Source organism: Schistosoma haematobium, chromosome ZW (assembly GCF_000699445.3).
Source record: "Schistosoma haematobium chromosome ZW, whole genome shotgun sequence".
NCBI classification, from domain to species: Eukaryota; Metazoa; Platyhelminthes; class Trematoda; order Strigeidida; family Schistosomatidae; genus Schistosoma; species Schistosoma haematobium.
In genome coordinates, this window is record NC_067195.1 from 39,711,656 (window position 1) to 39,734,212 (window position 22,557).

A 22,557-nucleotide genomic window follows, 5' to 3' on the forward strand; every position below is an offset into this window, starting at 1 on the left:
TTTACTGTACTAGAAGTTAATATAATTAATTCACGTCACTAACAACTAGTGTGACACTTAAAGTACAAACCTAGTTAAACAAAATTCAGAGAACTGCAACATAGCTTATTGACATTCCAACACAACATTAACAAAGAACCAGGTGTTAGGAGAAAGAATGAAAGAATCCAAGTAAAATGATAGTTGCGAAAGGAAATCTCAAAATTGATATTAATGATTCAGACGACTTAAACGTTTTGATAATCACTTGGAATTAATCATACAGAAAAAATAATTTACGTAAATTTTTAACGAGTTTAAATTATAAATAAATCCAAAGTAAGATATAATAGTCAAAAACATTATGCTTAGAACGCATTTTAAGCGTGGAATAGTTTTCCAACAAAACATCATATTCATGTCATAAAATATTGATATAAGAGTCAATTTTGGTACGATGACGTTGAGAAACGCATTCCGCAATCCAAACAATGTTTCTCATTTCTTGTTCCTTTAATTTAAGAAGGGCATAGAATATACCATAATGAAACTGCTGTAAGAAGGCGTCTACATTCAATTGGACCTAAAATGGATTAGTTAATTAGGAAATTTTGTTACTAAACAAATTAGTAAACAGAAAAAAAGTGAACTTTAAGTTTGTAAAGTCGTGTGAAAGTTTGTTGGTTTGATCATTTAGCCAGACCAGCTGCATAAAATAGTACAAAATTTTTTGTCAATTTAGCTGTCCTTTACCACAACTTGAGGTGCCATTAATGGACTCATACACAAACGTCACATCCAATTTTGTTTTCATCTGTTAGAATGAAAATCCTAGACCATGTTGATGACACTGAACATTTTCCGATAATCCAATTGGTTGATGAGTAACTTCTCTCTCTCTCTCTCTCTCTCTATATATATATATATATATATATATATATATATATATATATATATATATATATATAATTATTGTCCACGTATGACCTGGTCTTACAGCTTTGGAGGATGGGAGTTGTCATTAACGTTTTCCTCACAAGACAATGCTTGCTGTGAAAAATAAAACCAATAGCACACTAGATGATTATTCTGTAATTTTCCCTATAAAAGATATACTGCTTCGATTTCTTTTATTTAACTTTTTTGAAATGATAATTAATACACAATATTATTTCCTTTGGTGGCATCAAAAATGTACTGAATAAATTTCAATTTTAAAGGATAGACCTCTTTTAGCTATGAAATACAAACACAAGAAGGATGTTACATACGTCTACTAGAATATTTCCGCGAGTGAACTTCTTGTAGTTATTTTCGAGATTAATTGGTGATTGTGCTTCGGTGCTTGGAGCGTTTAAAGGAACAGCCTACTGTAGGTAAACAAAACATACCCATCTATTTCTAGTTGCGCAGCTGAAGTTCTACATTCTGATTTATGAATTATTTAAAACAGCTGAGATAATAACGAATTGTGAATACAAAATGGTAATTAATTTTCTACTATTTCGATATATGTCTTCTGAATTATCGTTCATGCACAGTTAATATGAGAAACATACAATTATGGGGGTAATTACATGTAACCTCAGTCCCATAAATGAACCTGTTTAGATATGTGAATATTCTAGAGTGGAAAATTAGGGGACACAACTCAGTTTATTCCTTCTTGCTATACAGACTAAAATATGCCTAAGCTAAATAAACTCCGAGAAGGAAACAAGGAAAACCGATATAAATGAACATATCTTACTTCATATTCAAAGAATTTATCTTCTAATGTCTTATCTCCAAAGCCCTCGCCAGTTTCTTCAAACAAGGAGGAATAGTTCTGAAAAACAAGCACAAGTGGAAACGTCGCTCATAAAAGTTCAGTGGAAAAATTGTTATGAAACAAAAGATACTACTGAGGCAACAAGTGATGATAGTAAAATAATTTTATATCATTGGATGTATTTGAAGACACGCATTCAAGAGCTTTGTATAACCGTGTAATTATCTGAATGCTGGTTTTGGCATAGCAGCAAATGAAATCAATTTCGGTATGATGAGAGCCAGATAGGCTAATATCACCTTTTTAGGCCGTCGCGAATTCAATCTGGTCGAAAAAGCAGGATGTACCATAGGTTGGTTAGTCCTACTTTACGCTTTTGGGAGATGGTGACGATCTTTACGTTCAACCATAGTAGATGCTTTAGAACCGCCCATATCATGTGAGTAATCCCAGAGTCTGACAATTTATTTATAAGTAGTTGAGTTGGTAGTTTGATAAACGTTGCCATCTCGAAGCATTCGATTCGGTGGTTTTTTTACGCTTAACATGTGTCGTCCCATAGATTTTCACATCATGTGTTAACCCGAAATCGATCATAGTGGTGTACTCATTAGCTACCTCTAAATCGTGAGCTGTGTCATGCCATACTTTTCATTGTTTGTTATTTTAGGCCTACCGCTGTAATATGTGGTACTGTTTTCCCTCTGTTTATTATCTCATTAGCTTTCTTCATTGAAGTCCCGATCCGGGGTGCAGCAACTTGGATGGATACATATTCGTGCTAGGTCCTACTTTCTCTATGGTTAGGAGGCTTATGGTTCGATATGATGGGAAGAAAAATCAATTTTCAGTTGATTTACTAATTGTGATTCTTACTCAACATTACTTCCGTTTTGATTCAATGTGACGATCATTCACTGTATTATTTGTTTTCTTCTGTCGTATGATATTTTATTCTGTATAATATACGATATTCTTTTATTCCATTGACACGAACTATAATCAGTCTGTGATTTGTTATAACTCTAAGTATTTTTCATATATGTGATTTCATCCTAATTATTATTCAAAATGGGTGTACATTCAATACATAAATGTGTTTTTCGACTAAGGTCGTCGTCGTCGTGTTTGGGGGGTTAATAAAGCTTCATTTATCCCAGTCTTTGTGTTCTTACTTTCGCGTCGTGGGGATTGCAGAGGTCCCTCGTTCGGAGTATAAGTGATAAGCGTTTCCGACATACCAAATAGCGACGACCAGATATAAAAAGTAGCATTAAAAGAACCAAAACAATTAGCATTCAAACGACAAAACAAGCAGCATTCCACTGACAAGTTATAACATGGTTAAACTGAACAGAAGTGATGTTTAGTTTGTGACAGTAAAGACGTGAGATGAAGGGTAGGTTTGTAGCGTACAAGTAAGAATATGTTTTAAAGATTAACTATAAAACGAGTCTAAACAATTAATATCATGAAATATAAATACTTTTGAAGGATAAAATTAAACATAATAACTAGTTAGTGCATGCTCTATAATAAAAAGCTTTGATCGTGATTTGTTGAAAACTCGAGATGTGACCTTTCCTGTATTATATGAGAACGAGTAAGGTTATCATAATTAGATTCTTGGAAAGTAATTCCGACTAAAAAATCTTAAACAGCCGCTATAAAGTTTAAATCACGCATGATGTCATGATTTCAAGAACTGATGAATACTGTATTTCACATTGATATTTTTGGGATTCAAGGGACACTCGTAGAAGTTATCTATCCTTTTATAATCCAACGTAATCTTTTGGTATATCAGCCGCCAAATACTAAGTTATAACTATTCACTTCCCTTGAAACCAATCTCTGCCCATTCGGAGCACTCGCAGTTTGCATGTTCAAATATCTAGTGCTGACCATTTGAAAGTTGTATAATACACTTGAATTCTATACAGGTACTGGAAGTCAGTACACATAAGTTGCTAAGAACCATGTACCTTGATGAATATAGTCCAACAATTTAGTCAACTAATAGTTGTGAAAGAGATTTGTAACCAGACCCTGTTATAACTTACAAAACTCAGCACATGCTCATTGCTGTGATATTTTAAACCAATCCCTTTTCTACTTTGAAGTGATAACTGAGTTCGTTCGTCTTGACGACAACAATATCTACAAAGCGAACCAAAAGTACTTATTACCTTGAAGTTTCAGCAAGACAGAAATGACCAATATCCTACAATTTATTCCCAGTTCCGAAATCGTACCAACTGCTTAGAAAAATCCATAACTATACCTACTAGCAAGATTTGTATTAATAACTAAATCCAGGAAATAAAATTTCAAAAAATATCTTGACAGCTTTATGGTTTATTACGTGAATGAGACATTGACGCTCACTAATCAGAATTTCAGCTCCAACCGTTGCCGCTACCTTGACGTGGTGGTCGGGCTTGCCTATCGTGATGAATCAATCGAGCTGTACTGGCTAGAACAATTCTTCCTCAAAGTCCTACCATGCTAGACAGGTCGGTAAGATTAAAAGTAGCAAACCCAAGGTCCGAGGGCGAAGTCGTACTACTGACTGTACAGAGGTGTGACGGCAGTAAGGTGTTTCCTTCAGACAACCAGCATGAGAGCGATAATGCCTTCTCGCAAGGAGGGTTGGGGTTAGAAAAGGTCGACCCTAAAAACACACACCTCGCCTTATCCCACGGATTTCCGTCTCCGGCGGTAAGGTCCCAACAACTACGGAGCTAACACGAAAATTATTCACAAAAAGGTCGTGTGTGACCGACCTCAAGCAGTTGTCCCTTGGGCACTGCGGATGCGCTCTCAGGTCACTAAGACCACCTCTAATCCAATTTCCTTTTCAGGTGCCTCCAGAAGAACCCTTCCACAGTGTGGGCAGCCGGGAAGTGATAACCACCCTTATACCTCTAACAGCACTCAACATCACTGTATTCATAATCAATCTCCCTCTTCAATTAATATTATTCCTCCTACCCAGACTTTCAACTCTAAACTTCCTCCCCAAGTGTCACCACGGCCAAAGATTCTAGTAGGCGAAACACTTTCCCAGGTCTACTGAAACCACGCTCTAAACTACACATCAGAACCCTAAACTTACGCACCCAATGTCAAATCGGCCAACAGGCCTTCTTGGCTAAAACCCCAGAATCTCGTACCACTGATGTATGCTGTGTCTCCGAAACACATACACATGATCCTAGTGTGGTCATTCACTTGACCTCACCACGACAGAACGGAGAGCCGACGAGATACACCATTCTTTCATCTGGCGACCAGATGACTAGTTCTTGTAGACTGGCGGGCGTCTATATAGCTCTCGAAAGGATAGGGACACATGTCGTTGTCTTTTCGTCGTTTCCGCCTACACTCCCAGACTGAAGTTCAGATTAGGCGAAAGATGACTTTTACAGAAAGGTTTTTGAACTTCTTCAAAAAGCTAAACGCTCAGACATAGTACTCGTATCAGGTGACTTTAATGCCCAAGTGAGACATTTAAGTGGGTATTTTAGTATTCCGGCTCAACGAACAGATAATGGTGACCGTCTGTTGCATCTGTGCTCAGACAATCGTTCATTTTTACCAAGCACTAATTTCAAGCATAAGGCGAGACACTGTCTAACATGGCGGCGACCCCTTGCACCAAAATAACGATGGACTCAAACAGACCATACTGTCATCAGTGATCGTTAGAAGCTAGAGAGAAGACTCTCGCTAGTTCTGGAGTACATGTTTGCGATGTGATCATGATCTAACACGAACACGCACTTGCTTGCGCCCTAATGGACGCAGAAAAGCCACATTAGGATCAATAAGAGTTGAAAAAGCCAAAGGTAAATTCCAGGAACAAATAAAGTCACACATAGCCTGCACTCCATCTCGAAATGCTCTCAAGAGGCCACGTGCACACAAACACTGTCAGGGAAGTCCTACTCACAGCCTTTTCGTAGCGGGGGTGTTCTGTACGAAATCGAGAAGACGAAAAGCGAATGTCACGCGTTTGAACCAGGTTGGTGGATACGGAGGATCCACATAGGGTAGTTAGAAAACCCTGATTCCTAACCAACGATGCTCATGGGCTCCAATGTCCTGAAAGAAAAAATGGCGTATGAACCGATTGTTGGTCGTCGACTACCATGGGACTGCATTTCCTTACGTTGCTCCACTGCCTTGTGGATTAAATGTTTAGGTCAAAGGCTCGGAATGTGGCTACCTAAGTAAACCACCTTTTTCGGTTTAGGCACCCGGGCAGTATCCCAGCCCTCATACGGTTCGGGGCAATGAAAACAAGAGATAATGGAAAGGCAGCTGCCGTAGGTAACACCAAACAGCTTTATATATAAAAGAAAGATTGCATATAAGAACATAATACAAGAAAGAACTGGTTCGTAGAAAGAAAGGTACAAACCAGTTTCAATCTCAAGGTTTAAGGGAAGACAGGGAGTGTATACACCGACGCCATTGTGATCGGTTCGGAGCCATGTCATCCAGTCTCCACCTATTAGTTACGATGGCCGCGCGGATCCCAATCAAGTAGTCTGCATCCACCAACACGGCTAGGACTAGAAGTTAATGACTTCAAGCACTGATGCCACGTTTTGGTTTGGCCGCTCCTCAATAATTATCGGACGCCTCACTAAGACTCGTAAACTACAAATAAGAGAAAACCAGGCTGGCTTCAGACCTGGTCGTAGCTGCATCGACCACATGTTTAACATTTGCCGAGTTCTAGAACACAGGCATGCTCATCGGCATCCAACAATGACAGTTTTTCTTGACTTAAAAGCAGCATTTGACTCCATTGACCGAGAGGTTCTGTAGCAGTACCTGTCATTGAAAGGTGTACCTCAGAAGTACGTAAACCTTGTGAGGGTTCTTTACTCGAACACTACCAGCCGAGTCAGAGATTATGAAGAACTGTCATCGGATTTCGTAATCTCAAGTGGTGTCCAAAAAGGCTGTCCACTATCACCATTTTTGTTCAATTTCATCATAGACCCACTGCTAGAAATAACGTTCTCGTCGACTGAATTTTCGGAAATCGACCAACCAGGAGGTCCCCTTATTGACTTAGAAGTCTCAGATAAAATGCAGAGTCTTTTGATAGCACTGAGCAACAATGTCAGGGTGTTTAGAATGCGTTTCTCCCCTCTAAATACAAGTTGTTACTTTAGGACCCACTTGAGTCAACACCCGAACTAAGGATAGGGAGTGAAGTAGTCAAACGCGTCGACAACACTTATCTTGGAAGTCTGATCAGCTTTAATGGGTTGGTGTCTGACGAAGTCTCTGCACAAATTTAAATAGCTCGTTTAGTTTTTGCCAACTTACGTCACCTATGGCGAATGCGAGATATCCGTCTATCAATAAAAGGACAAGTATACTGTGCAGCACTTCGTTCGATTCTACTTTTCGACTGCGAAACGTGGCCATCAAGGGTAGAGACTATTCGTAAGTTACTAGTATTTAACCACAAATGTCTTGGAAATATTGCTCGCATCTGCTGGGATCACAAGGTAAGTAATAGTGAGGTTAGATGCATGGTATTAGGGAATGATGGCAAACCAGTTGATGAGGTTGTGGATATTTATCGACTGAGGTGGTTGGGCAACGTATTACGTATGCCCAATCACCGAATACCACGGCGCTCTATGCTGACTAGTGTTGGAGATGGATGGAAGAAATTTAGGTGTGGCCAAACCAAAACGTGGCATAATCCATAGTCACTAACTTCTGGTTTGAGCCATGTTGATAGATGCAAACTACTTGATTGGGGTCCGCGTGACCATCGTAACTAATAGGTGGAGACATGGCTCCGAATCGATCACAATGGTGTTGGTGTATACACTCCCTGTCTTCCCTTAAACCGTGAGACTAAAATTGCTTTGTACACTCTTTGTCCAGTATCCTGAAGGAACAAATGGCGTATGAACCAATTGTTGGTCGTCGACTACTATGGGACTGCATTTCCTTACGTTGCTCCACTGCCTTGTGGATTAAATGTTTAGGTCAAAGGCTCGGAATGTGGCTACCTAAGTAAACCACCTTTTTCGGTTTAGGCACCCGGGCAGTATCCCAGCCCTCATACGGTTCGGGGCAATGAAAACAAGAGATAATGGAAAGGCAGCTGCCGTAGGTAACACCAAACAGCTTTATATATAAAAGAAAGATTGCATATAAGAACATAATACAAGAAAGAACTGGTTCGTAGAAAGAAAGGTACAAACCAGTTTCAATCTCAAGGTTTAAGGGAAGACAGGGAGTGTATACACCGACGCCATTGTGATCGGTTCGGAGCCATGTCATCCAGTCTCCACCTATTAGTTACGATGGCCGCGCGGATCCCAATCAAGTAGTCTGCATCCACCAACACGGCTAGGACTAGAAGTTAATGACTTCAAGCACTGATGCCACGTTTTGGTTTGGCCGCTCCTCAATAATTATCGGACGCCTCACTAAGACTCGTAAACTACAAATAAGAGAAAACCAGGCTGGCTTCAGACCTGGTCGTAGCTGCATCGACCACATGTTTAACATTTGCCGAGTTCTAGAACACAGGCATGCTCATCGGCATCCAACAATGACAGTTTTTCTTGACTTAAAAGCAGCATTTGACTCCATTGACCGAGAGGTTCTGTAGCAGTACCTGTCATTGAAAGGTGTACCTCAGAAGTACGTAAACCTTGTGAGGGTTCTTTACTCGAACACTACCAGCCGAGTCAGAGATTATGAAGAACTGTCATCGGATTTCGTAATCTCAAGTGGTGTCCAAAAAGGCTGTCCACTATCACCATTTTTGTTCAATTTCATCATAGACCCACTGCTAGAAATAACGTTCTCGTCGACTGAATTTTCGGAAATCGACCAACCAGGAGGTCCCCTTATTGACTTAGAAGTCTCAGATAAAATGCAGAGTCTTTTGATAGCACTGAGCAACAATGTCAGGGTGTTTAGAATGCGTTTCTCCCCTCTAAATACAAGTTGTTACTTTAGGACCCACTTGAGTCAACACCCGAACTAAGGATAGGGAGTGAAGTAGTCAAACGCGTCGACAACACTTATCTTGGAAGTCTGATCAGCTTTAATGGGTTGGTGTCTGACGAAGTCTCTGCACAAATTTAAATAGCTCGTTTAGTTTTTGCCAACTTACGTCACCTATGGCGAATGCGAGATATCCGTCTATCAATAAAAGGACAAGTATACTGTGCAGCACTTCGTTCGATTCTACTTTTCGACTGCGAAACGTGGCCATCAAGGGTAGAGACTATTCGTAAGTTACTAGTATTTAACCACAAATGTCTTGGAAATATTGCTCGCATCTGCTGGGATCACAAGGTAAGTAATAGTGAGGTTAGATGCATGGTATTAGGGAATGATGGCAAACCAGTTGATGAGGTTGTGGATATTTATCGACTGAGGTGGTTGGGCAACGTATTACGTATGCCCAATCACCGAATACCACGGCGCTCTATGCTGACTAGTGTTGGAGATGGATGGAAGAAATTTAGGTGTGGCCAAACCAAAACGTGGCATAATCCATAGTCACTAACTTCTGGTTTGAGCCATGTTGATAGATGCAAACTACTTGATTGGGGTCCGCGTGACCATCGTAACTAATAGGTGGAGACATGGCTCCGAATCGATCACAATGGTGTTGGTGTATACACTCCCTGTCTTCCCTTAAACCGTGAGACTAAAATTGCTTTGTACACTCTTTGTCCAGTATCCTGAAGGAACAAATGGCGTATGAACCAATTGTTGGTCGTCGACTACTATGGGACTGCATTTCCTTACGTTGCTCCACTGCCTTGTGGATTAAATGTTTAGGTCAAAGGCTCGGAATGTGGCTACCTAAGTAAACCACCTTTTTCGGTTTAGGCACCCGGGCAGTATCCCAGCCCTCATACGGTTCGGGGCAATGAAAACAAGAGATAATGGAAAGGCAGCTGCCGTAGGTAACACCAAACAGCTTTATATATAAAAGAAAGATTGCATATAAGAACATAATACAAGAAAGAACTGGTTCGTAGAAAGAAAGGTACAAACCAGTTTCAATCTCAAGGTTTAAGGGAAGACAGGGAGTGTATACACCGACGCCATTGTGATCGGTTCGGAGCCATGTCATCCAGTCTCCACCTATTAGTTACGATGGCCGCGCGGATCCCAATCAAGTAGTCTGCATCCACCAACACGGCTAGGACTAGAAGTTAATGACTTCAAGCACTGATGCCACGTTTTGGTTTGGCCGCTCCTCAATAATTATCGGACGCCTCACTAAGACTCGTAAACTACAAATAAGAGAAAACCAGGCTGGCTTCAGACCTGGTCGTAGCTGCATCGACCACATGTTTAACATTTGCCGAGTTCTAGAACACAGGCATGCTCATCGGCATCCAACAATGACAGTTTTTCTTGACTTAAAAGCAGCATTTGACTCCATTGACCGAGAGGTTCTGTAGCAGTACCTGTCATTGAAAGGTGTACCTCAGAAGTACGTAAACCTTGTGAGGGTTCTTTACTCGAACACTACCAGCCGAGTCAGAGATTATGAAGAACTGTCATCGGATTTCGTAATCTCAAGTGGTGTCCAAAAAGGCTGTCCACTATCACCATTTTTGTTCAATTTCATCATAGACCCACTGCTAGAAATAACGTTCTCGTCGACTGAATTTTCGGAAATCGACCAACCAGGAGGTCCCCTTATTGACTTAGAAGTCTCAGATAAAATGCAGAGTCTTTTGATAGCACTGAGCAACAATGTCAGGGTGTTTAGAATGCGTTTCTCCCCCTCTAAATACAAGTTGTTACTTTAGGACCCACTTGAGTCAACACCCGAACTAAGGATAGGGAGTGAAGTAGTCAAACGCGTCGACAACACTTATCTTGGAAGTCTGATCAGCTTTAATGGGTTGGTGTCTGACGAAGTCTCTGCACAAATTTAAATAGCTCGTTTAGTTTTTGCCAACTTACGTCACCTATGGCGAATGCGAGATATCCGTCTATCAATAAAAGGACAAGTATACTGTGCAGCACTTCGTTCGATTCTACTTTTCGACTGCGAAACGTGGCCATCAAGGGTAGAGACTATTCGTAAGTTACTAGTATTTAACCACAAATGTCTTGGAAATATTGCTCGCATCTGCTGGGATCACAAGGTAAGTAATAGTGAGGTTAGATGCATGGTATTAGGGAATGATGGCAAACCAGTTGATGAGGTTGTGGATATTTATCGACTGAGGTGGTTGGGCAACGTATTACGTATGCCCAATCACCGAATACCACGGCGCTCTATGCTGACTAGTGTTGGAGATGGATGGAAGAAATTTAGGTGTGGCCAAACCAAAACGTGGCATAATCCATAGTCACTAACTTCTGGTTTGAGCCATGTTGATAGATGCAAACTACTTGATTGGGGTCCGCGTGACCATCGTAACTAATAGGTGGAGACATGGCTCCGAATCGATCACAATGGTGTTGGTGTATACACTCCCTGTCTTCCCTTAAACCGTGAGACTAAAATTGCTTTGTACACTCTTTGTCCAGTATCCTGAAGGAACAAATGGCGTATGAACCAATTGTTGGTCGTCGACTACTATGGGACTGCATTTCCTTACGTTGCTCCACTGCCTTGTGGATTAAATGTTTAGGTCAAAGGCTCGGAATGTGGCTACCTAAGTAAACCACCTTTTTCGGTTTAGGCACCCGGGCAGTATCCCAGCCCTCATACGGTTCGGGGCAATGAAAACAAGAGATAATGGAAAGGCAGCTGCCGTAGGTAACACCAAACAGCTTTATATATAAAAGAAAGATTGCATATAAGAACATAATACAAGAAAGAACTGGTTCGTAGAAAGAAAGGTACAAACCAGTTTCAATCTCAAGGTTTAAGGGAAGACAGGGAGTGTATACACCGACGCCATTGTGATCGGTTCGGAGCCATGTCATCCAGTCTCCACCTATTAGTTACGATGGCCGCGCGGATCCCAATCAAGTAGTCTGCATCCACCAACACGGCTAGGACTAGAAGTTAATGACTTCAAGCACTGATGCCACGTTTTGGTTTGGCCGCTCCTCAATAATTATCGGACGCCTCACTAAGACTCGTAAACTACAAATAAGAGAAAACCAGGCTGGCTTCAGACCTGGTCGTAGCTGCATCGACCACATGTTTAACATTTGCCGAGTTCTAGAACACAGGCATGCTCATCGGCATCCAACAATGACAGTTTTTCTTGACTTAAAAGCAGCATTTGACTCCATTGACCGAGAGGTTCTGTAGCAGTACCTGTCATTGAAAGGTGTACCTCAGAAGTACGTAAACCTTGTGAGGGTTCTTTACTCGAACACTACCAGCCGAGTCAGAGATTATGAAGAACTGTCATCGGATTTCGTAATCTCAAGTGGTGTCCAAAAAGGCTGTCCACTATCACCATTTTTGTTCAATTTCATCATAGACCCACTGCTAGAAATAACGTTCTCGTCGACTGAATTTTCGGAAATCGACCAACCAGGAGGTCCCCTTATTGACTTAGAAGTCTCAGATAAAATGCAGAGTCTTTTGATAGCACTGAGCAACAATGTCAGGGTGTTTAGAATGCGTTTCTCCCCTCTAAATACAAGTTGTTACTTTAGGACCCACTTGAGTCAACACCCGAACTAAGGATAGGGAGTGAAGTAGTCAAACGCGTCGACAACACTTATCTTGGAAGTCTGATCAGCTTTAATGGGTTGGTGTCTGACGAAGTCTCTGCACAAATTTAAATAGCTCGTTTAGTTTTTGCCAACTTACGTCACCTATGGCGAATGCGAGATATCCGTCTATCAATAAAAGGACAAGTATACTGTGCAGCACTTCGTTCGATTCTACTTTTCGACTGCGAAACGTGGCCATCAAGGGTAGAGACTATTCGTAAGTTACTAGTATTTAACCACAAATGTCTTGGAAATATTGCTCGCATCTGCTGGGATCACAAGGTAAGTAATAGTGAGGTTAGATGCATGGTATTAGGGAATGATGGCAAACCAGTTGATGAGGTTGTGGATATTTATCGACTGAGGTGGTTGGGCAACGTATTACGTATGCCCAATCACCGAATACCACGGCGCTCTATGCTGACTAGTGTTGGAGATGGATGGAAGAAATTTAGGTGTGGCCAAACCAAAACGTGGCATAATCCATAGTCACTAACTTCTGGTTTGAGCCATGTTGATAGATGCAAACTACTTGATTGGGGTCCGCGTGACCATCGTAACTAATAGGTGGAGACATGGCTCCGAATCGATCACAATGGTGTTGGTGTATACACTCCCTGTCTTCCCTTAAACCGTGAGACTAAAATTGCTTTGTACACTCTTTGTCCAGTATCCTGAAGGAACAAATGGCGTATGAACCAATTGTTGGTCGTCGACTACCATGGGACTGCATTTCCTTACGTTGCTCCACTGCCTTGTGGATTAAATGTTTAGGTCAAAGGCTCGGAATGTGGCTACCTAAGTAAACCACCTTTTTCGGTTTAGGCACCCGGGCAGTATCCCAGCCCTCATACGGTTCGGGGCAATGAAAACAAGAGATAATGGAAAGGCAGCTGCCGTAGGTAACACCAAACAGCTTTATATATAAAAGAAAGATTGCATATAAGAACATAATACAAGAAAGAACTGGTTCGTAGAAAGAAAGGTACAAACCAGTTTCAATCTCAAGGTTTAAGGGAAGACAGGGAGTGTATACACCGACGCCATTGTGATCGGTTCGGAGCCATGTCATCCAGTCTCCACCTATTAGTTACGATGGCCGCGCGGATCCCAATCAAGTAGTCTGCATCCACCAACACGGCTAGGACTAGAAGTTAATGACTTCAAGCACTGATGCCACGTTTTGGTTTGGCCGCTCCTCAATAATTATCGGACGCCTCACTAAGACTCGTAAACTACAAATAAGAGAAAACCAGGCTGGCTTCAGACCTGGTCGTAGCTGCATCGACCACATGTTTAACATTTGCCGAGTTCTAGAACACAGGCATGCTCATCGGCATCCAACAATGACAGTTTTTCTTGACTTAAAAGCAGCATTTGACTCCATTGACCGAGAGGTTCTGTAGCAGTACCTGTCATTGAAAGGTGTACCTCAGAAGTACGTAAACCTTGTGAGGGTTCTTTACTCGAACACTACCAGCCGAGTCAGAGATTATGAAGAACTGTCATCGGATTTCGTAATCTCAAGTGGTGTCCAAAAAGGCTGTCCACTATCACCATTTTTGTTCAATTTCATCATAGACCCACTGCTAGAAATAACGTTCTCGTCGACTGAATTTTCGGAAATCGACCAACCAGGAGGTCCCCTTATTGACTTAGAAGTCTCAGATAAAATGCAGAGTCTTTTGATAGCACTGAGCAACAATGTCAGGGTGTTTAGAATGCGTTTCTCCCCCTCTAAATACAAGTTGTTACTTTAGGACCCACTTGAGTCAACACCCGAACTAAGGATAGGGAGTGAAGTAGTCAAACGCGTCGACAACACTTATCTTGGAAGTCTGATCAGCTTTAATGGGTTGGTGTCTGACGAAGTCTCTGCACAAATTTAAATAGCTCGTTTAGTTTTTGCCAACTTACGTCACCTATGGCGAATGCGAGATATCCGTCTATCAATAAAAGGACAAGTATACTGTGCAGCACTTCGTTCGATTCTACTTTTCGACTGCGAAACGTGGCCATCAAGGGTAGAGACTATTCGTAAGTTACTAGTATTTAACCACAAATGTCTTGGAAATATTGCTCGCATCTGCTGGGATCACAAGGTAAGTAATAGTGAGGTTAGATGCATGGTATTAGGGAATGATGGCAAACCAGTTGATGAGGTTGTGGATATTTATCGACTGAGGTGGTTGGGCAACGTATTACGTATGCCCAATCACCGAATACCACGGCGCTCTATGCTGACTAGTGTTGGAGATGGATGGAAGAAATTTAGGTGTGGCCAAACCAAAACGTGGCATAATCCATAGTCACTAACTTCTGGTTTGAGCCATGTTGATAGATGCAAACTACTTGATTGGGGTCCGCGTGACCATCGTAACTAATAGGTGGAGACATGGCTCCGAATCGATCACAATGGTGTTGGTGTATACACTCCCTGTCTTCCCTTAAACCGTGAGACTAAAATTGCTTTGTACACTCTTTGTCCAGTATCCTGAAGGAACAAATGGCGTATGAACCAATTGTTGGTCGTCGACTACCATGGGACTGCATTTCCTTACGTTGCTCCACTGCCTTGTGGATTAAATGTTTAGGTCAAAGGCTCGGAATGTGGCTACCTAAGTAAACCACCTTTTTCGGTTTAGGCACCCGGGCAGTATCCCAGCCCTCATACGGTTCGGGGCAATGAAAACAAGAGATAATGGAAAGGCAGCTGCCGTAGGTAACACCAAACAGCTTTATATATAAAAGAAAGATTGCATATAAGAACATAATACAAGAAAGAACTGGTTCGTAGAAAGAAAGGTACAAACCAGTTTCAATCTCAAGGTTTAAGGGAAGACAGGGAGTGTATACACCGACGCCATTGTGATCGGTTCGGAGCCATGTCATCCAGTCTCCACCTATTAGTTACGATGGCCGCGCGGATCCCAATCAAGTAGTCTGCATCCACCAACACGGCTAGGACTAGAAGTTAATGACTTCAAGCACTGATGCCACGTTTTGGTTTGGCCGCTCCTCAATAATTATCGGACGCCTCACTAAGACTCGTAAACTACAAATAAGAGAAAACCAGGCTGGCTTCAGACCTGGTCGTAGCTGCATCGACCACATGTTTAACATTTGCCGAGTTCTAGAACACAGGCATGCTCATCGGCATCCAACAATGACAGTTTTTCTTGACTTAAAAGCAGCATTTGACTCCATTGACCGAGAGGTTCTGTAGCAGTACCTGTCATTGAAAGGTGTACCTCAGAAGTACGTAAACCTTGTGAGGGTTCTTTACTCGAACACTACCAGCCGAGTCAGAGATTATGAAGAACTGTCATCGGATTTCGTAATCTCAAGTGGTGTCCAAAAAGGCTGTCCACTATCACCATTTTTGTTCAATTTCATCATAGACCCACTGCTAGAAATAACGTTCTCGTCGACTGAATTTTCGGAAATCGACCAACCAGGAGGTCCCCTTATTGACTTAGAAGTCTCAGATAAAATGCAGAGTCTTTTGATAGCACTGAGCAACAATGTCAGGGTGTTTAGAATGCGTTTCTCCCCCTCTAAATACAAGTTGTTACTTTAGGACCCACTTGAGTCAACACCCGAACTAAGGATAGGGAGTGAAGTAGTCAAACGCGTCGACAACACTTATCTTGGAAGTCTGATCAGCTTTAATGGGTTGGTGTCTGACGAAGTCTCTGCACAAATTTAAATAGCTCGTTTAGTTTTTGCCAACTTACGTCACCTATGGCGAATGCGAGATATCCGTCTATCAATAAAAGGACAAGTATACTGTGCAGCACTTCGTTCGATTCTACTTTTCGACTGCGAAACGTGGCCATCAAGGGTAGAGACTATTCGTAAGTTACTAGTATTTAACCACAAATGTCTTGGAAATATTGCTCGCATCTGCTGGGATCACAAGGTAAGTAATAGTGAGGTTAGATGCATGGTATTAGGGAATGATGGCAAACCAGTTGATGAGGTTGTGGATATTTATCGACTGAGGTGGTTGGGCAACGTATTACGTATGCCCAATCACCGAATACCACGGCGCTCTATGCTGACTAGTGTTGGAGATGGATGGAAGAAATTTAGGTGTGGCCAAACCAAAACGTGGCATAATCCATAGTCACTAACTTCTGGTTTGAGCCATGTTGATAGATGCAAACTACTTGATTGGGGTCCGCGTGACCATCGTAACTAATAGGTGGAGACATGGCTCCGAATCGATCACAATGGTGTTGGTGTATACACTCCCTGTCTTCCCTTAAACCGTGAGACTAAAATTGCTTTGTACACTCTTTGTCCAGTATCCTGAAGGAACAAATGGCGTATGAACCAATTGTTGGTCGTCGACTACTATGGGACTGCATTTCCTTACGTTGCTCCACTGCCTTGTGGATTAAATGTTTAGGTCAAAGGCTCGGAATGTGGCTACCTAAGTAAACCACCTTTTTCGGTTTAGGCACCCGGGCAGTATCCCAGCCCTCATACGGTTCGGGGCAATGAAAACAAGAGATAATGGAAAGGCAGCTGCCGTAGGTAACACCAAACAGCTTTATATATAAAAGAAAGATTGCATATAAGAACATAATACAAGAAAGAACTGGTTCGTAGAAAGAAAGGTACAAACCAGTTTCAATCTCAAGGTTTAAGGGAAGACAGGGAGTGTATACACCGACGCCATTGTGATCGGTTCGGAGCCATGTCATCCAGTCTCCACCTATTAGTTACGATGGCCGCGCGGATCCCAATCAAGTAGTCTGCATCCACCAACACGGCTAGGACTAGAAGTTAATGACTTCAAGCACTGATGCCACGTTTTGGTTTGGCCGCTCCTCAATAATTATCGGACGCCTCACTAAGACTCGTAAACTACAAATAAGAGAAAACCAGGCTGGCTTCAGACCTGGTCGTAGCTGCATCGACCACATGTTTAACATTTGCCGAGTTCTAGAACACAGGCATGCTCATCGGCATCCAACAATGACAGTTTTTCTTGACTTAAAAGCAGCATTTGACTCCATTGACCGAGAGGTTCTGTAGCAGTACCTGTCATTGAAAGGTGTACCTCAGAAGTACGTAAACCTTGTGAGGGTTCTTTACTCGAACACTACCAGCCGAGTCAGAGATTATGAAGAACTGTCATCGGATTTCGTAATCTCAAGTGGTGTCCAAAAAGGCTGTCCACTATCACCATTTTTGTTCAATTTCATCATAGACCCACTGCTAGAAATAACGTTCTCGTCGACTGAATTTTCGGAAATCGACCAACCAGGAGGTCCCCTTATTGACTTAGAAGTCTCAGATAAAATGCAGAGTCTTTTGATAGCACTGAGCAACAATGTCAGGGTGTTTAGAATGCGTTTCTCCCCCTCTAAATACAAGTTGTTACTTTAGGACCCACTTGAGTCAACACCCGAACTAAGGATAGGGAGTGAAGTAGTCAAACGCGTCGACAACACTTATCTTGGAAGTCTGATCAGCTTTAATGGGTTGGTGTCTGACGAAGTCTCTGCACAAATTTAAATAGCTCGTTTAGTTTTTGCCAACTTACGTCACCTATGGCGAATGCGAGATATCCGTCTATCAATAAAAGGACAAGTATACTGTGCAGCACTTCGTTCGATTCTACTTTTCGACTGCGAAACGTGGCCATCAAGGGTAGAGACTATTCGTAAGTTACTAGTATTTAACCACAAATGTCTTGGAAATATTGCTCGCATCTGCTGGGATCACAAGGTAAGTAATAGTGAGGTTAGATGCATGGTATTAGGGAATGATGGCAAACCAGTTGATGAGGTTGTGGATATTTATCGACTGAGGTGGTTGGGCAACGTATTACGTATGCCCAATCACCGAATACCACGGCGCTCTATGCTGACTAGTGTTGGAGATGGATGGAAGAAATTTAGGTGTGGCCAAACCAAAACGTGGCATAATCCATAGTCACTAACTTCTGGTTTGAGCCATGTTGATAGATGCAAACTACTTGATTGGGGTCCGCGTGACCATCGTAACTAATAGGTGGAGACATGGCTCCGAATCGATCACAATGGTGTTGGTGTATACACTCCCTGTCTTCCCTTAAACCGTGAGACTAAAATTGCTTTGTACACTCTTTGTCCAGTATCCTGAAGGAACAAATGGCGTATGAACCAATTGTTGGTCGTCGACTACCATGGGACTGCATTTCCTTACGTTGCTCCACTGCCTTGTGGATTAAATGTTTAGGTCAAAGGCTCGGAATGTGGCTACCTAAGTAAACCACCTTTTTCGGTTTAGGCACCCGGGCAGTATCCCAGCCCTCATACGGTTCGGGGCAATGAAAACAAGAGATAATGGAAAGGCAGCTGCCGTAGGTAACACCAAACAGCTTTATATATAAAAGAAAGATTGCATATAAGAACATAATACAAGAAAGAACTGGTTCGTAGAAAGAAAGGTACAAACCAGTTTCAATCTCAAGGTTTAAGGGAAGACAGGGAGTGTATACACCGACGCCATTGTGATCGGTTCGGAGCCATGTCATCCAGTCTCCACCTATTAGTTACGATGGCCGCGCGGATCCCAATCAAGTAGTCTGCATCCACCAACACGGCTAGGACTAGAAGTTAATGACTTCAAGCACTGATGCCACGTTTTGGTTTGGCCGCTCCTCAATAATTATCGGACGCCTCACTAAGACTCGTAAACTACAAATAAGAGAAAACCAGGCTGGCTTCAGACCTGGTCGTAGCTGCATCGACCACATGTTTAACATTTGCCGAGTTCTAGAACACAGGCATGCTCATCGGCATCCAACAATGACAGTTTTTCTTGACTTAAAAGCAGCATTTGACTCCATTGACCGAGAGGTTCTGTAGCAGTACCTGTCATTGAAAGGTGTACCTCAGAAGTACGTAAACCTTGTGAGGGTTCTTTACTCGAACACTACCAGCCGAGTCAGAGATTATGAAGAACTGTCATCGGATTTCGTAATCTCAAGTGGTGTCCAAAAAGGCTGTCCACTATCACCATTTTTGTTCAATTTCATCATAGACCCACTGCTAGAAATAACGTTCTCGTCGACTGAATTTTCGGAAATCGACCAACCAGGAGGTCCCCTTATTGACTTAGAAGTCTCAGATAAAATGCAGAGTCTTTTGATAGCACTGAGCAACAATGTCAGGGTGTTTAGAATGCGTTTCTCCCCTCTAAATACAAGTTGTTACTTTAGGACCCACTTGAGTCAACACCCGAACTAAGGATAGGGAGTGAAGTAGTCAAACGCGTCGACAACACTTATCTTGGAAGTCTGATCAGCTTTAATGGGTTGGTGTCTGACGAAGTCTCTGCACAAATTTAAATAGCTCGTTTAGTTTTTGCCAACTTACGTCACCTATGGCGAATGCGAGATATCCGTCTATCAATAAAAGGACAAGTATACTGTGCAGCACTTCGTTCGATTCTACTTTTCGACTGCGAAACGTGGCCATCAAGGGTAGAGACTATTCGTAAGTTACTAGTATTTAACCACAAATGTCTTGGAAATATTGCTCGCATCTGCTGGGATCACAAGGTAAGTAATAGTGAGGTTAGATGCATGGTATTAGGGAATGATGGCAAACCAGTTGATGAGGTTGTGGATATTTATCGACTGAGGTGGTTGGGCAACGTATTACGTATGCCCAATCACCGAATACCACGGCGCTCTATGCTGACTAGTGTTGGAGATGGATGGAAGAAATTTAGGTGTGGCCAAACCAAAACGTGGCATAATCCATAGTCACTAACTTCTGGTTTGAGCCATGTTGATAGATGCAAACTACTTGATTGGGGTCCGCGTGACCATCGTAACTAATAGGTGGAGACATGGCTCCGAATCGATCACAATGGTGTTGGTGTATACACTCCCTGTCTTCCCTTAAACCGTGAGACTAAAATTGCTTTGTACACTCTTTGTCCAGTATCCTGAAGGAACAAATGGCGTATGAACCAATTGTTGGTCGTCGACTACCATGGGACTGCATTTCCTTACGTTGCTCCACTGCCTTGTGGATTAAATGTTTAGGTCAAAGGCTCGGAATGTGGCTACCTAAGTAAACCACCTTTTTCGGTTTAGGCACCCGGGCAGTATCCCAGCCCTCATACGGTTCGGGGCAATGAAAACAAGAGATAATGGAAAGGCAGCTGCCGTAGGTAACACCAAACAGCTTTATATATAAAAGAAAGATTGCATATAAGAACATAATACAAGAAAGAACTGGTTCGTAGAAAGAAAGGTACAAACCAGTTTCAATCTCAAGGTTTAAGGGAAGACAGGGAGTGTATACACCGACGCCATTGTGATCGGTTCGGAGCCATGTCATCCAGTCTCCACCTATTAGTTACGATGGCCGCGCGGATCCCAATCAAGTAGTCTGCATCCACCAACACGGCTAGGACTAGAAGTTAATGACTTCAAGCACTGATGCCACGTTTTGGTTTGGCCGCTCCTCAATAATTATCGGACGCCTCACTAAGACTCGTAAACTACAAATAAGAGAAAACCAGGCTGGCTTCAGACCTGGTCGTAGCTGCATCGACCACATGTTTAACATTTGCCGAGTTCTAGAACACAGGCATGCTCATCGGCATCCAACAATGACAGTTTTTCTTGACTTAAAAGCAGCATTTGACTCCATTGACCGAGAGGTTCTGTAGCAGTACCTGTCATTGAAAGGTGTACCTCAGAAGTACGTAAACCTTGTGAGGGTTCTTTACTCGAACACTACCAGCCGAGTCAGAGATTATGAAGAACTGTCATCGGATTTCGTAATCTCAAGTGGTGTCCAAAAAGGCTGTCCACTATCACCATTTTTGTTCAATTTCATCATAGACCCACTGCTAGAAATAACGTTCTCGTCGACTGAATTTTCGGAAATCGACCAACCAGGAGGTCCCCTTATTGACTTAGAAGTCTCAGATAAAATGCAGAGTCTTTTGATAGCACTGAGCAACAATGTCAGGGTGTTTAGAATGCGTTTCTCCCCCTCTAAATACAAGTTGTTACTTTAGGACCCACTTGAGTCAACACCCGAACTAAGGATAGGGAGTGAAGTAGTCAAACGCGTCGACAACACTTATCTTGGAAGTCTGATCAGCTTTAATGGGTTGGTGTCTGACGAAGTCTCTGCACAAATTTAAATAGCTCGTTTAGTTTTTGCCAACTTACGTCACCTATGGCGAATGCGAGATATCCGTCTATCAATAAAAGGACAAGTATACTGTGCAGCACTTCGTTCGATTCTACTTTTCGACTGCGAAACGTGGCCATCAAGGGTAGAGACTATTCGTAAGTTACTAGTATTTAACCACAAATGTCTTGGAAATATTGCTCGCATCTGCTGGGATCACAAGGTAAGTAATAGTGAGGTTAGATGCATGGTATTAGGGAATGATGGCAAACCAGTTGATGAGGTTGTGGATATTTATCGACTGAGGTGGTTGGGCAACGTATTACGTATGCCCAATCACCGAATACCACGGCGCTCTATGCTGACTAGTGTTGGAGATGGATGGAAGAAATTTAGGTGTGGCCAAACCAAAACGTGGCATAATCCATAGTCACTAACTTCTGGTTTGAGCCATGTTGATAGATGCAAACTACTTGATTGGGGTCCGCGTGACCATCGTAACTAATAGGTGGAGACATGGCTCCGAATCGATCACAATGGTGTTGGTGTATACACTCCCTGTCTTCCCTTAAACCGTGAGACTAAAATTGCTTTGTACACTCTTTGTCCAGTATCCTGAAGGAACAAATGGCGTATGAACCAATTGTTGGTCGTCGACTACCATGGGACTGCATTTCCTTACGTTGCTCCACTGCCTTGTGGATTAAATGTTTAGGTCAAAGGCTCGGAATGTGGCTACCTAAGTAAACCACCTTTTTCGGTTTAGGCACCCGGGCAGTATCCCAGCCCTCATACGGTTCGGGGCAATGAAAACAAGAGATAATGGAAAGGCAGCTGCCGTAGGTAACACCAAACAGCTTTATATATAAAAGAAAGATTGCATATAAGAACATAATACAAGAAAGAACTGGTTCGTAGAAAGAAAGGTACAAACCAGTT

General features: G+C 42.3%; 1 protein-coding gene across 2 annotated transcripts in view; it reads right to left on the bottom strand.

Annotated features, from left to right (window-relative positions):
* VHAAC39_1 (V-type proton ATPase subunit d 1) overlaps nucleotides 1-22,557 on the bottom strand; it is a gene marked incomplete at its 3' end in the record, with an annotated part of 102,461 nt that continues 79,904 nt past the window's right edge. The window contains exons 5-6 of one of the 2 annotated variants that reach the window (XM_051211351.1): nucleotides 1,730-1,807; nucleotides 1-562 (exon numbers count right to left, since the gene is read on the bottom strand). In XM_051211351.1, the coding sequence (XP_051071397.1) occupies nucleotides 1,753-1,807 (55 nt within the window). The remainder of the gene's footprint in view (nucleotides 563-1,729; nucleotides 1,808-22,557) is intronic. The other variant, XM_051211350.1, reaches the window with a different exon arrangement.